This window comes from Erinaceus europaeus, chromosome 21, assembly GCF_950295315.1.
Source record: "Erinaceus europaeus chromosome 21, mEriEur2.1, whole genome shotgun sequence".
Taxonomy (NCBI): Eukaryota; Metazoa; Chordata; class Mammalia; order Eulipotyphla; family Erinaceidae; genus Erinaceus; species Erinaceus europaeus.
Window position 1 is genome coordinate 9,213,878 of NC_080182.1, and position 12,479 is coordinate 9,226,356.

The 12,479-nt window shown below is 43.8% G+C and overlaps 1 protein-coding gene across 1 annotated transcript in view; it reads left to right on the forward strand.

Annotated features, from left to right (window-relative positions):
* Positions 1-17: 17 nt before the first annotated feature.
* The window catches only part of ENTPD3 (ectonucleoside triphosphate diphosphohydrolase 3), a 42,328-nt gene continuing 29,866 nt past the window's right edge, over positions 18-12,479 (forward strand). The window contains exons 1-3 of the mRNA XM_060180357.1: positions 18-166; positions 771-822; positions 7,464-7,591. Of these exons, the coding sequence (XP_060036340.1) occupies positions 146-166; positions 771-822; positions 7,464-7,591 (201 nt within the window). The 5' untranslated portion in view covers positions 18-145. The remainder of the gene's footprint in view (positions 167-770; positions 823-7,463; positions 7,592-12,479) is intronic.

Sequence of the window (12,479 nt, forward strand, 5' to 3'; positions counted from 1 at the left end):
CGGCGCCCCGCCCCGCCCCGCCCCGCCCAGCCTCCCGGCACCTCCGGCCGGCTGCGGGCTGCGGGCTGCGGGCTGCGGGCGGAGCGGCACTGCGGCGGCGCGGGGCTGGGGGCGCGGGGCGCGCGCGGTGGGGACCCGCCACACCATGCCGGAGCTGCCCACGAAGGTACGGGGAGCTTCGCGAAACTGCGAGCCGGGCGGGAAGGAAAAAGCGGAGCTGGACTCTGCAAAGGGTTGGAGGGAGAGGGAACAGAAGCCCGAAAACCCCAGATCCTGGACAGGGGGGAGGTGGTCCCCGCGCCCACGCGCGCACGCACCCTTGGGTGCGGGGTCCCTGTGTCCCCTGGCTATTATTGCCAGACAGGAGCTAGAAGTCCCTCTGGGTCTTGAAAGGGGCCCCCCTGAGCTCTCTGGCCGGGACTCTTATGAGCCTCTCTGCCGGTTGGCTCTGAGGAACAGCCCACCCTGAACCCTGACAGCCCTGAACCTTTTGGGCGAGTCCGCAGCAGAAGGCAGACTTTTTTTTTTTCTTTTTCTTTTTCCACTTTTTTTATTTTTTCTCCCCAATCCTTCCTTTGCATGTGCAGAGGTAAACACTAGAATAGAAGTCCAGTTTCGGGTCCGGCTCACGCGTTCCAGGGCCATGGGTTTGTTGCTTCCGAGAGCGTGAAGTGGGTTTGCACCGGAGCGCCCCGACAGTGGCTCCCACTCCCCCAGCTGTGGGGCGGGGGCCATGGACACACTGTCACTCCGTGTTCTCTCACCCGCAGCCGGGAGGGAAGATGTTCACCGTGCTGATCCGCCAACCCTGTGGGCGAGCAGGTTAGTAGCTCTCAACAGGCTGCCAAGTCCGGGGGCGGGGGTTGGGGGGAGCAGGGTTCTCAGCACAGGAGGACCCCAGCTTCAGCCGAGGTTCTCACCCGCCCCTGGCCCTTGCAGAGAGAGCTGTCTGCCGGCCCTCTTTGGTTTGGGACATTGCTCAATGGGCTTTCGCCCCCAGGATGCCTCAGGTCCAAGCTGTGCTTTTGATCAGAGCTACACAGAGCGAAGACTAACATGCATGGGCCATATAAATGCTTTTTCCGGTTTGCATCATCCATTAATTTGGCCCTTGTGGTTTCCCTTACCCAGCCGTGTGTTAAAGGTTTGCTTTAGAATCCTGTTGATTTTGTGATGAATCCTCAAATACTTGGAGCTTGCCTCGATTTTTCCTGCAAGTGTTGCTTCTGGCTACGAGCCTACAGCAATGCACCCCCCACCCCCACCCCCCACCACTTCCCCCACCTCCCTCCCTCTGGAGCACTTCCACTGTGGAAGCCCAGAGACCTCCCGCCTCTCCACTCCTCATGGACCCTTTGTAATTACACTAATTATCCAGCCCTCAGGACAGCACACTGTAGGCGGCTCAATTCCTTAAACAAGTGACACCCAGTCTAATCCATTTTGCTTTGTGATGTTTCCCAGCTGGGCAGTGGTTTGCTTAAGGTAATCACAGCCTTTCACCTGAAAACTGCTGAGGTGCAGAGGTCTTGGGTGGCCAACCAGATGGCTGTGGTCAGGAAAATGCTTACATATCACCCTGCGCCTACTCTGTGAACACATGTTCTTTGGGCATGCCCCTAAATTGCACACTCTTTGTCTTTTAAAAGAATATGATTTGGGGAAGGGAGGTAGCATAATGGTTATGCAAATAGATTGCATTGCCTGAGGCCTCAAAGTCCCAGGTTCAATCCTTATTCCCCTATAAACCGTAGCTGATCCATGCTCTGGTAAAGTAAATAAATATAAGAGGATATGATTTTAGAACAGTAGGAGCAATTTATATGATTTATATTTTGTGGTGGAAAATTGGACGTGAGGAGTTGACCTCCTTTGACTTCCAGGTTTTCCAGAAAACACACTGCAATTTTGACATATGTGCTGTAGTATCATACTAACTTGTTGCATTCCTACTGAGAATGACTAATTTATTAGCAACTTAGATCTCTACCTTGTCTCATTAGGGGTGGAAAAAAAAATCCCTCGGGAGTTGTGTAGTGGCACAGCACGCAGCAGGTTAAGCGCACGGCGCAAAGCCCAAGGACCAGCCTAAGGATCCTGGTTAGAGCCATCTACCCTAACTGCGGGGAAGCCACTTCACAGCCCCCTCTCTGTCTTCCGCTCCTCTCTCCACTTCTCTCTGTCCTAGCCAACAATAGCGACATCAGTAACCACAACAATGATAAACAACAAGGGCAACAAAAGGGAAAATAAATAAATATTAAAAATTTAAAAAATCCCTTAAATGTTTATGGTTCACACTGACAAGAACATTTTTTTTAGTCCCTGGGAAAAACATGAGATTCCGGCTTCATCCTGAGATGGTAGCACCATAGAGAGGTTCAAGGGAATTCCATGGATGGTGGGGCTGTCCTTTGGTGTCCTCTTCTGACTCTAAAAATATTGAGGAAAAATAGGACTGGGGGTGGGGGGCTGACTCAGTGGCATTATGCATGAAAAAAAATTGATGAAAACATCCCCTAACCTTTCTAAACTGGTTTCTGGCTGGTTCATATGCCTTTTTTTTCCTTAAGATTTTACTTATTTATTAATGAGAAAGATAGGAGGAGAGAGAGAAAGAGCCAGACATCACTCTGTGAACCAACACATCGCATGTGTTCGTGGGGATTGAACTTAGGACCTCAGGCTTGAGCATCCAATGCTTTATCCACTGTGCCACCTCCTGGACCACACTGGTTCATATGCTTTTTACCCAGAATCACAACCAAGTTATCTAGGATCCCTCCACAGGCTCTGAAGGTCACCTGCAGACAGTTTGGCTTCCCTCCCCAGTTACAACCAGAAAAGACTGCAGTGACTGACTTCATATGGAGGTCTATCTAGTCTGAATTCTGTGGAATCAATTTCCAGAAGTAGAACTGAAGCCAGATGTTATATAAATTTGATATTGACAGATTAGACTATCAATGCTGCCAATTTATACACCCACTGGCAAGGTGGAGAAATAGGTGTTTTTTAAAATATTTATTTATTTACTTATTAATTCTCCCAAAGCACTGCTCAGCTTATAGTGGTGCCGGGATTGATCCTGGAACTTTCAGTGCCTCGGGCATGAAAGTCTTTTGGCATAACCATTATGCTATCTCCTCAGACCTTATTTGCTTACTTATTTAAATTTGATAGGCTAGATAAAAATTGAGAGGATAAGGGAAGATCGGAAGAGAGAGAGAGATACCTACAACACTGCTTCATCACTGGTGAAGCTTCCTCCCTATAGGTGGGGGCAGGAGTGTGAGCTTATGCTGTTATACATTGCAGCATTTGCAGTCAGCCAGATGTGTACTGCCTAGCCCTGAGAACTAGGTATTAAATTGCTGTCACACCACTGGCCTCTCCAGAGACTGAGTGTTGTGATATGAATCTAACGCTGAATCTAAAATCTATCATGATGGTCTCTTCTAGAAAAGAAAAAAAAAGGGTGTGTCCTAGAAATTACAAAGTAAAGAAAGATTGCATACCCTAGAGGAGGCTCTGTAGACACTCTGTGTTCCGTAGAACTTTCTGCAGAAAATGTCCTATAGGTACATATCCAATGTGGTAGCCACCAACCACGTTTAGTTATTGAACATTTATCATGTGCTTAGTGAGACTAAGATACAGAGATGTTTATTTCACTTTATTTTAAATAATAATACAATTCTTTTTCAAGCTTTATTTATTAATGAGAGAGAAAGGAGAAAGACAGAGAGAGAGAGAGAGAGAGAGAGAGAGAGAGCCAACCAGAACACCTCTCTGGCATATACAATACCAGAGATTGAGTTTGAGGCCTCATGCATATAGACCCATTGTTTGAGTCACTATGCCACCTCCCAGATAATCGGTTCTATATAATTAATATATATATTTAAATACCCAGTTGGTGACATAAGTCCAGTGGGTTTTCTGTTATGACAGTATATTTTAGTCATCCAGGTGCTACCCTTTATATTTATACTATAAAAGACTCTTGGTAATATCTATTTATTTATTTATTGGATAGAGACAGAGAAATTGAGAGGGAAGGGGGGAGATAGAGAGAGAGAGAGAGAGACCTTTACCACTCGCAAAGCCTTCCCCCTGCAGATGGGGACCAGGGGCTTGAACCTGGGTCCTCGTGCACTGTAATGTGAGCGCTTTACCAGGTGCACCACCACCTTGGCCCCTCTTAGCCATTTTTGTAAGTTAGACATAATGGATGTGAAGTGAAATTTAATTCATGCTCCTAAACTGAGTATTCTTATCTTCCTAAAGGACATGTGTTTTTAGGATAAGGTACAAATGAAAAATTGTACCTGGGGTTGGGTGGTGGTGCACCTGGTTGAGCGCTTGTATTACAGTGCACAAGGACCCAGGTTCGAGCCCCCAGTCCCCACCTGCAGGGGGAAAGCTTCATGAGTGGTGATGTAGGGCTGCAGGTGTCTTTCTGTGTCTGTCACTCTCTATCACCCCCTTCCATCTTGATTTCTGGCAGTCTCTATCCAATAAATAAAGATAATTAAAAAGAGAAAAATTGTACCTAAAGGCCTGGTTTATTTTGATTTTCTTTTGTTTGTTTTTTTTCCAATTTGAAAAGGACGATGAATTCTGCCAAATGCACACACCCACATGCCTCGCAGTCCTGTTACAAGATGTGGGGTTTCCCGTTACTCCAGAAAGTGTGGGTGTGTTCCTTCTCAGTGAGTCCCTGCCCTAACGTCCTCCACCCCCACCCCCCCCTCCCCCCCCCCCCCCCGCATGCTCTGACTTTTGTTACCTGTTTCAATTGGAGCACAGCCCTAGTTTCTTTAAAAAAATATGAGTCGCTTCACAGGCAGTGAAGCAGGTCTGTCGGTGTCTATCTTTCTCTCCCCCACTCTGTCTTCCTCTACTCTCTCGATTTTTCTCTGTCCTATCCAACAACGAACGACATCAACAACAACAATAATAGCCACAACAAGGCTACAACAAGGGGGAAAAATGGCCTTCAGGAGCAGTGGATTCATGGTGCAGGCACTGAGCCCCAGCAATAACCCTGGAGGCAAATATATATATATTTAATATTTGCTACTGTCTTTACAGTTTTATCATTAACTCACACTGGCTTATCAAGACCCCATTTCCTCCTCATCATCTAACTGAACAATAGCATTCAAGTTTAGTGGACAGTCAAACCTGAGGCAGTTCACTGCATTGTACAAAAGACATGTAATTCTATGGCTATCTTTTTGAATGACTTGTTTTCAGATTTACTGATTGATTTTTATGAGAGAAATACTGAGGGAAGTAAGCCAGAGCACAGCTCTTGCATCAGCAATGCCAGGGTTTGAACTTGAGCCTACTTAATGCCAGCTTGGCACTCTACCTCTGAGGCACCTCTAAGACACTGTGATTATGTAGTTGAAGATTGCGCATACCTTTTTTTTTTTTTTTTTTTTTTTTTGCTTTTAAGTGGGTGGCACACTTGGTTGAGCTCAGATGTTACCATGCACAGATGTGTGTGTGTCTCTCTCTTCCTCTTTATTTCCTCTTTTCCTTCTCAATTTCTCTGTCTCCGTCTAATATAAATAAAGTTTTTTTTTTGACTTTTCTTTTTTTTTTATATTTATTTTATTTTATTTTTTATATTATTTTTGTTTATTCCCTTTTGTTGCCCTTGTTGTTTTATTGTTGTAGTTATTATTGTTGTTGTTGTTGTTGGATAGGACAGAGAGAAATGGAGAGAGGGAGGGGAAGACAGAGGAGGAGAGAAAGACAGACACCTGCAGACCTGCTTCACCGCCTGTGAAGCGACTCCCCTGCAGGTGGGGAGCCGGGGTTCGAACCGGGATCCTTCTGCCGGTCTCTGTATAAATAAAGTTTTGAGGGGGTACATGTATCATGAAACTTACATGACCTCTTTGGGAGAGAATTGGTGTATTGGAGTTGGCTACATTTTATAAAGATGCTGGAGGTGGGGGTTGGGCGGTAGCGCAGCAGGTTAAGCACAGGTGGCACAAAGCGCAAGGACTGGCATGAGGATCCCAGTTCAAGCCCCCGGCTCCCCACCTGCGGGAGAGTCGCTTCACAGGCGGTGAAGCAGATCTGCAGGTGTCTGTCTTTCTCTCCCCCTCTCTGTCTTCCCCTCCTCTCTCCATTTCTCTCTGTCCTATCCAACAACAAATGACATCAATAACAATAATAACCACAACAAGGCTACAACAAGGGCAATAAAAGGGGGAAAAATAAATAAATAAAGATGCTGGGAAGACGCTATGCCCTCACTACCAGCCTTTACTGTAAGCGCAAGCAGGTGTTTTGAGGTTGAGCTTTTACTCAGAATCACTTCAATGAATCTATTACTATTTCTCAACAAAAAGCTGCAGTGTTCTGAACTTTGAAGTAGATCACTGATTATATCTGCAGTACAGTACTGACATCTTTATTGTCTGAGACTATTTTAAAATAAAATATAAAAAAACACATTTTCAATATTTTTGTTTGTTTAATTACCACTAACTAGGGTGATTGCTGGGGTTTGGTGCCTGTACAGCTCCACCATCTTTTCTCTATATTTATTTGTTTGTTTTTTTATTACATTAGACAGAGGAAAAATTGAGAGGGGATAGGTAGATAAAGAGAGAGAAAGAGAGGGAAAGAGAGAGAGAGAGAAGTAGCCCTGCTTCACCACTCATAAAGCTTCCCCCTTCAGGTAGGGGCTGGACAGCTGAACCTGGGTCTTCACACATGGTGATGTGTGTACCAACCAGGTGTGCCACCACCTGGCTCCCAGAAAACCATTGTTTTTAACAGCTACATTGAGATAACCACCATTGTTAATCATTTCAGGGGTGACCAGAAGTAGGCATAATGCAGTTTGAGAATTATCAGAAAGCTAAGTCATGTATAACCCTCTCTGTTCACTCCTTGTGGGAGGGATAAAAGCATCTTAGAGGCTGGTGACTTCCCCACCTCTGGCCCTAACGCCAGGGGAAATGACTTACGTGCACGAGTGTGAGCTCAGCCAGCCAGGGATTCTATAAAGAAAATCAGTGTGGGGCTGGGTGGTGGTGTGCCTGGTTAAGCACACACAGTGCTAAGCCCAAGGGCCTGGGTGAGAGCCCTAGCTGCCTACCTACAGGGGATCTGCTTCACGTGTGGTGAAGCACGCCTGCAGGTTTCTCTCTCTCTTTTTCATCTATCTATCTATCTATCTATCTATCTATCTATCTATCTATCTATCTATCATCTATCATCTATCTTTCCATCTACCTCCCTCTCCCCCCTCAATCTGTCTCTGTCCTAGCCAATAAAATAGAAAAAATGGCAGGAGCAGTGGATTCATAGTGTTGGCACCGAGCCCCCAGCAATAATCCTAGAGGCAAAAACAAAACAAAACAACAACAACAAAAAAACAGTTCCTAATTTCTATTTTCCTTTCATGTGTCTTCTGGGTCTTCCTATTTTAGGCCTCAAGACCTTCTCTCGAACCCCAGCTATCATTGCCTTGGTGGCCCTGTTTGTGAGCATTACGGCACTTGTGACAATCACAGTCATTCAGATTCGTCAGAAAGAAGTCCACCACTCAGTACTAAAGGTAAATGTGAAAAGACTGGTGTCAGGGCAGAGGCCGGGAAGACATGCGAGGTCTGTGATGTCTGAGACTGGACTGATGATGGACTTCAAGGACTGTGTGGTCTTGCTTTGCCTCCTCACTGTAAGAATCAAAACGAGAATTGTGGGGCCAGGTGGCGGTACACCTGGTTACAATGTGCAAGGATCCAGGTTCAAGCCCCCAGTCCCCAACTGTGGGGGAGGGAAGCTTTGCAATTGGCGAAGCAGGGCTGCCGGTGTCTCTCTGTCTCCCCTACCTTCTTGGTTCCCGGCTGTCTCCAACAAATAAAGATAATTTAAAAAAATCAGAAAAGTAAAATAAAAACTTAAAAAAAAGACTAGAATTGCAGATGGTTACCAAAGACATATGAGTGTATATAGATTATTATTATTTTCCCCAATTTGAATATTCCTCTAGAACCCACTCCCATAATCATGAGTGAAGACCAGGAATCCAGACTCCTTTTCTGACCTGACTAAAGTGAACAGAAACTTAAGAATTCAAAATGGTCTTTTAGGTTATATTTTTTTGTATATGGCATGATATTTCAGATTCTTAGGATTTTGTGCTCTGTTCCAGAAGCCTTTCTCCACCCTTTGTCAGTCCATCTCTAAATGATCTCTGGTAGGCTGAGAACTAGATAGGTCACCCTTGCATGAATTGTCAGAATGCCCATGCAGATGGCAGGTCAAAGGGAAAGTAAAGAGATTGCAGAGCTGTTAGTATTCTATGGAATACATATTTACATCTTGGGTCCGTTAGGATCAGATGGGTGGGACTGGAAGGGATTATGCTTAGCAAAATATGTAGAGTTGAAAGACAGCTACTGGATGATGTCATTCATATGGAATCTGTAGAACTGAATGAAACTAAACTTACAAAAAGGAAAAAAAAAACAGAGGTAAACAGACTGTCTCTAAAACTTTGTAAGGACAAAGGTGGTTATCATGGGGAGAATTTTGGTAGTGGGTGCTGTGTATCTTGTAATCTTACAACCTTGTAAACCACTGTTAATTACCCCCCCCAATGAAATAAAATGGCAGAGGGTAGGTAGCATAATGGTTATGCAAAGAGGCTCTCAAGCCTGAGGCTCCAAAGCCCCAGGTTCAATCCCCCGCACCGCCATAAGCCAGAGCTGAAAAGTGCTCTGGTTAAAAAAAAAAAAAAAAAAAAAATGAAGACAGTTCCTGAGTGTTTTCAGTCATTTTCAGCAAATTCTCCTGCAAAGGGCCAAATAGTATGTATGTTGAGTTCTGAGGGCCACTTTTATTTTATTTATTTATTTAGATAATTTTTTGTCTTCTGGTGATTCTAAAAATGTGAAAAGCCCTAATTAACTGGAGGCCCATAGGAGCCAAGTCGTTCACTGGCTGTACTGTTTGAATCTCATTAGCATTTATGAGGCCTTTCTCTGTCTTGCTGCTACTAGTGACTGTTCAAAGGGTATTTGTAAGAGGATTTTTAATTAAGTCTTTATTTATTTATTTTTAAAATTTATTTATTTTTATTTCTTTATTGGGGGATGAATGTTTTACAGTTGATAGTAAATACAATAGTTTGTACATGCATAACATTTCTCATTTTCCCACACAACAATACAATCCCCATTAGGTCCTCTGTCATATGTTCCAGGACCTGAGCCCTCCCCTGCCAACCACCCCAGAGTCTTTTACTTTGCTGCAATACGCCAGCTCCAGTCCAAGCTCTGCCTAGTGTTTTCTCTTCTGTTCTTGTTTTTCGGCTTCTGCCTGTGAGTGACATCATCCCATATTCATTCTTCTTTTTCTGACTTATTTCACTTAACATGATTTCTTCAAGCCCCTTCCAAGATGGGCTGAAAATGGTGAAGTCACTGTTTTTACTCTGAAAATGTCCAGTTCTGGTTTATCTATCTCTTCATTTAGCTCCCTTGTTTCTTTGTTGATTTTCTGCCTGGATGATCTGTCAATCTGAGAGAGTGGGGTGTTGAAGTCCCCTATGACAATGTTGCTTGCTGTTAATATTTTGCTGTAGTTCTGGGAGTCAGGCAAATAGCACAGCAGGTTAAGCGCAGGTGGTGCAAAGCGCAAGGACCGGCTTAAGATTCCCAGTTTGAGCCCTTGGCTCCCCACCTGCAGGACAGTTGCTTCACAGGCGGTGAAGCAGGTCTGCAGGTGTCTATCTTTCTCTCCCCCTCTTTGTCCTCCTCTCTACATTTCTCTCTGTCCTATCCAACAATGATGACAACAATAATAACTACAACAATATAACAAGGGCAACAAAAGGGAATAAATAAATAAATAAGTATTTTAAAATATATATATTGCTGTAACTCTTTCAGTAAATGTTTGATGTATTTAGATGGCCTCTCCTTGGGTGCATAGATGTTGATAATCACTAAGTCCTCTTGATTGATTCATCCTCTGAGTAGTAAGTAATGTCCATCCCTATCTTTTTAAATTTTATTTATTTTAAGGGCTACCATGTCAGATATGAGCATAGCTGTTCCTGTCCTTTTTTGTGTGGGTCATTGGCTTATATGATACTTTTCCAACCTTTCACTTTGAGGCTGTGTTTGTTTTGTAGAGTTAAGTGGTATTCCTGAAGACAACATATGGTTGGGTTGTGTTTTCTGATCCATCTTCCTACTCTGTGCCTTTTAATTCAGGCCATTGACATTTATTGATATTATAGATTCAATATATTTTAATACCATTATTGTAGATTTTTACAGTGTTCTGATATATGGCATGTTTATGGTGATCTGACTGTTTATAGGAGACCTTTAAGACCTTTTCAGAATTTCTTCCAGGGCAGGCTTGGTGATAGTTGATTCCTTCAACTGTTGCTTGTCTGACAAGGTTTTGATGCCTCCATCTAGTCTGAATGACAGTCTAACAGGATACAGTAGTCTTAGTTGAAGGCTTTTCTCATTGAGCACTTGATAGATAGCTTGCCATTCTCTTTTGGCCTGTAGTGTTTGGAGAAATCTGCTGCTAATCTTATGGGTTTTCCTCTGTAAGTGGAAAGACTATGTTTCTCGTGCAGCCTTCAGGATCCTTTATCTGTATTCCTTTTCATTCTAAATATGATGTGTCTTGGTGTCTTTAAGTCTGGGTTAATTCTGTTTGGGACCCTCTAGGCTTTTATGTCTTTTATATTGTCTAGACTAGAGAAGTTCTCAGTTATTATGTCCTGAAGAATACTTTCTTCCCCTCCCTCTCTTTCTTCCTCTGGAAAACCAATAATGTGCATATTATTTCTTTTGAAGGCATCCCATATGTTTCTGTTCTTGTTTTCAGTATCTCTTAATCTCTTTTTGAGATCTCTTACTTCTTTTTTGTTGTCTCTAATTCATCCTCTACCTGGCTAATTCTGTCTTCAGCCCCATTTATTCTATTCTATCTCCCTTCTGTTGTTTTCTGTAGCTCAGCTATTTTGTTACACTGTTCTGATACTGTTTTAGCTTTTTCAGCTAGTTGTGCTCCTAGCTCAGCTATTTCAGATTTCAGCTAATCACATTCATTCTTTGAGAGACTCATTTGTTGTTTCTGCATTTCTAATGACAATTCTTTCAAGCTCTTTCCTCACTCCTGTGACTAACTCCTTAGCTGGCATTTGGATGTTGATCCTATTTTTCCATGTTTCTACCTTTGGGGGGTTTTTAGCTGGACTTTTGTCCTAGTTCATTTCTCCATTGTTTCTCCTTTGTGTAACCATTATTACAGTGTGTTATGAGTTCCTTCTCTCAGCACTTTTCAGCCACTGATTACTCTTGCCTGGCTTGACTTGTGTCTAAGTAAGGTACTTAAAGAGTTCACAGTTGTGGAAATAACAGTTGTTTCAATATTATTTCAATCCCTGAGTTGAAGGACAGTGGCTGTCAAGCCTCTTTTGTTCTTTTTCTTCCCTGTAGGCTATGGTAGGCTGGGGGATTTTTACCTATAAGTAGGTTTTTTAGCTTAAATCACTCACTCCTGACCAAGAGATAAAGCAGGGTTAGGGAGATATAATACAATGGTTATGCAAAGAGACTCTCACACCCCAAGGATCCAAAGCTCTGGGCTCAATTCAGCTTCTCTGCCAAACCAGACAGCACTGCTGGGCCCTGTGAGTTTCTAAAACAAGTCCCTTTTATAGTCTGTAGGTTCTGAGGCAATTATTCACCATGGTCTCCTCAGGAGAACAATGCAAAGGTTCCCACTGTAGAACCCCACTACTAGACCACCAGGGTGTAGATATTCTCCTGAGTTTCCTGGTCAGTTCTCTGCCCATCTAACCCCCCCCCCATATCAGCACAGGACCTCCCCCCCCCCCCCCCCCCCCCCGCTGCTCCAGCCTCTGAGGGCAGTAGCAACAGAGACACACAGTTGCATTTGGTGACTTTTAGGGGACTCCTCTCCTCTCCTCAGCAGTCTTTTTGTTGGTAAAAACAGACTGGAGGTGGCTCCTCAACTGGCAAACTACTGGACTGTTACCAGCCGCTCAGGAGTAGATATGGGGCTTGGCCCCAGGAGTCCCTCCTTAGGCTCCTCTCTGTCCTCCAGCCACACGTGTTTGCGCTCACTGGTAACTTGGTGGGTTCCCAAAGTAGTCCTGGTCTTGTCTTGTTGCAGTCTCAGGTAATCTTTCTAAATAAGTTTTTTAATAAGAAAAAATAAACGAATATTGCCTTGGGTCTGTGGGTAAGTTTGATCTAACATTCTGAGACTACTTTACTCAAGGATTAAAGAAAACTCTCCCTGAATTTATGGCATTTGGTGCCTTAAGGATTTCAATCCCTATAAATATGAAAATTAAAAAAAAATAGCTTATGCAACCATCCAGTGGTAAAACAGATTAATTACGTGGTTGTCTAAAAGCATTAGCTGAGACAGCATAATGCTGAGAA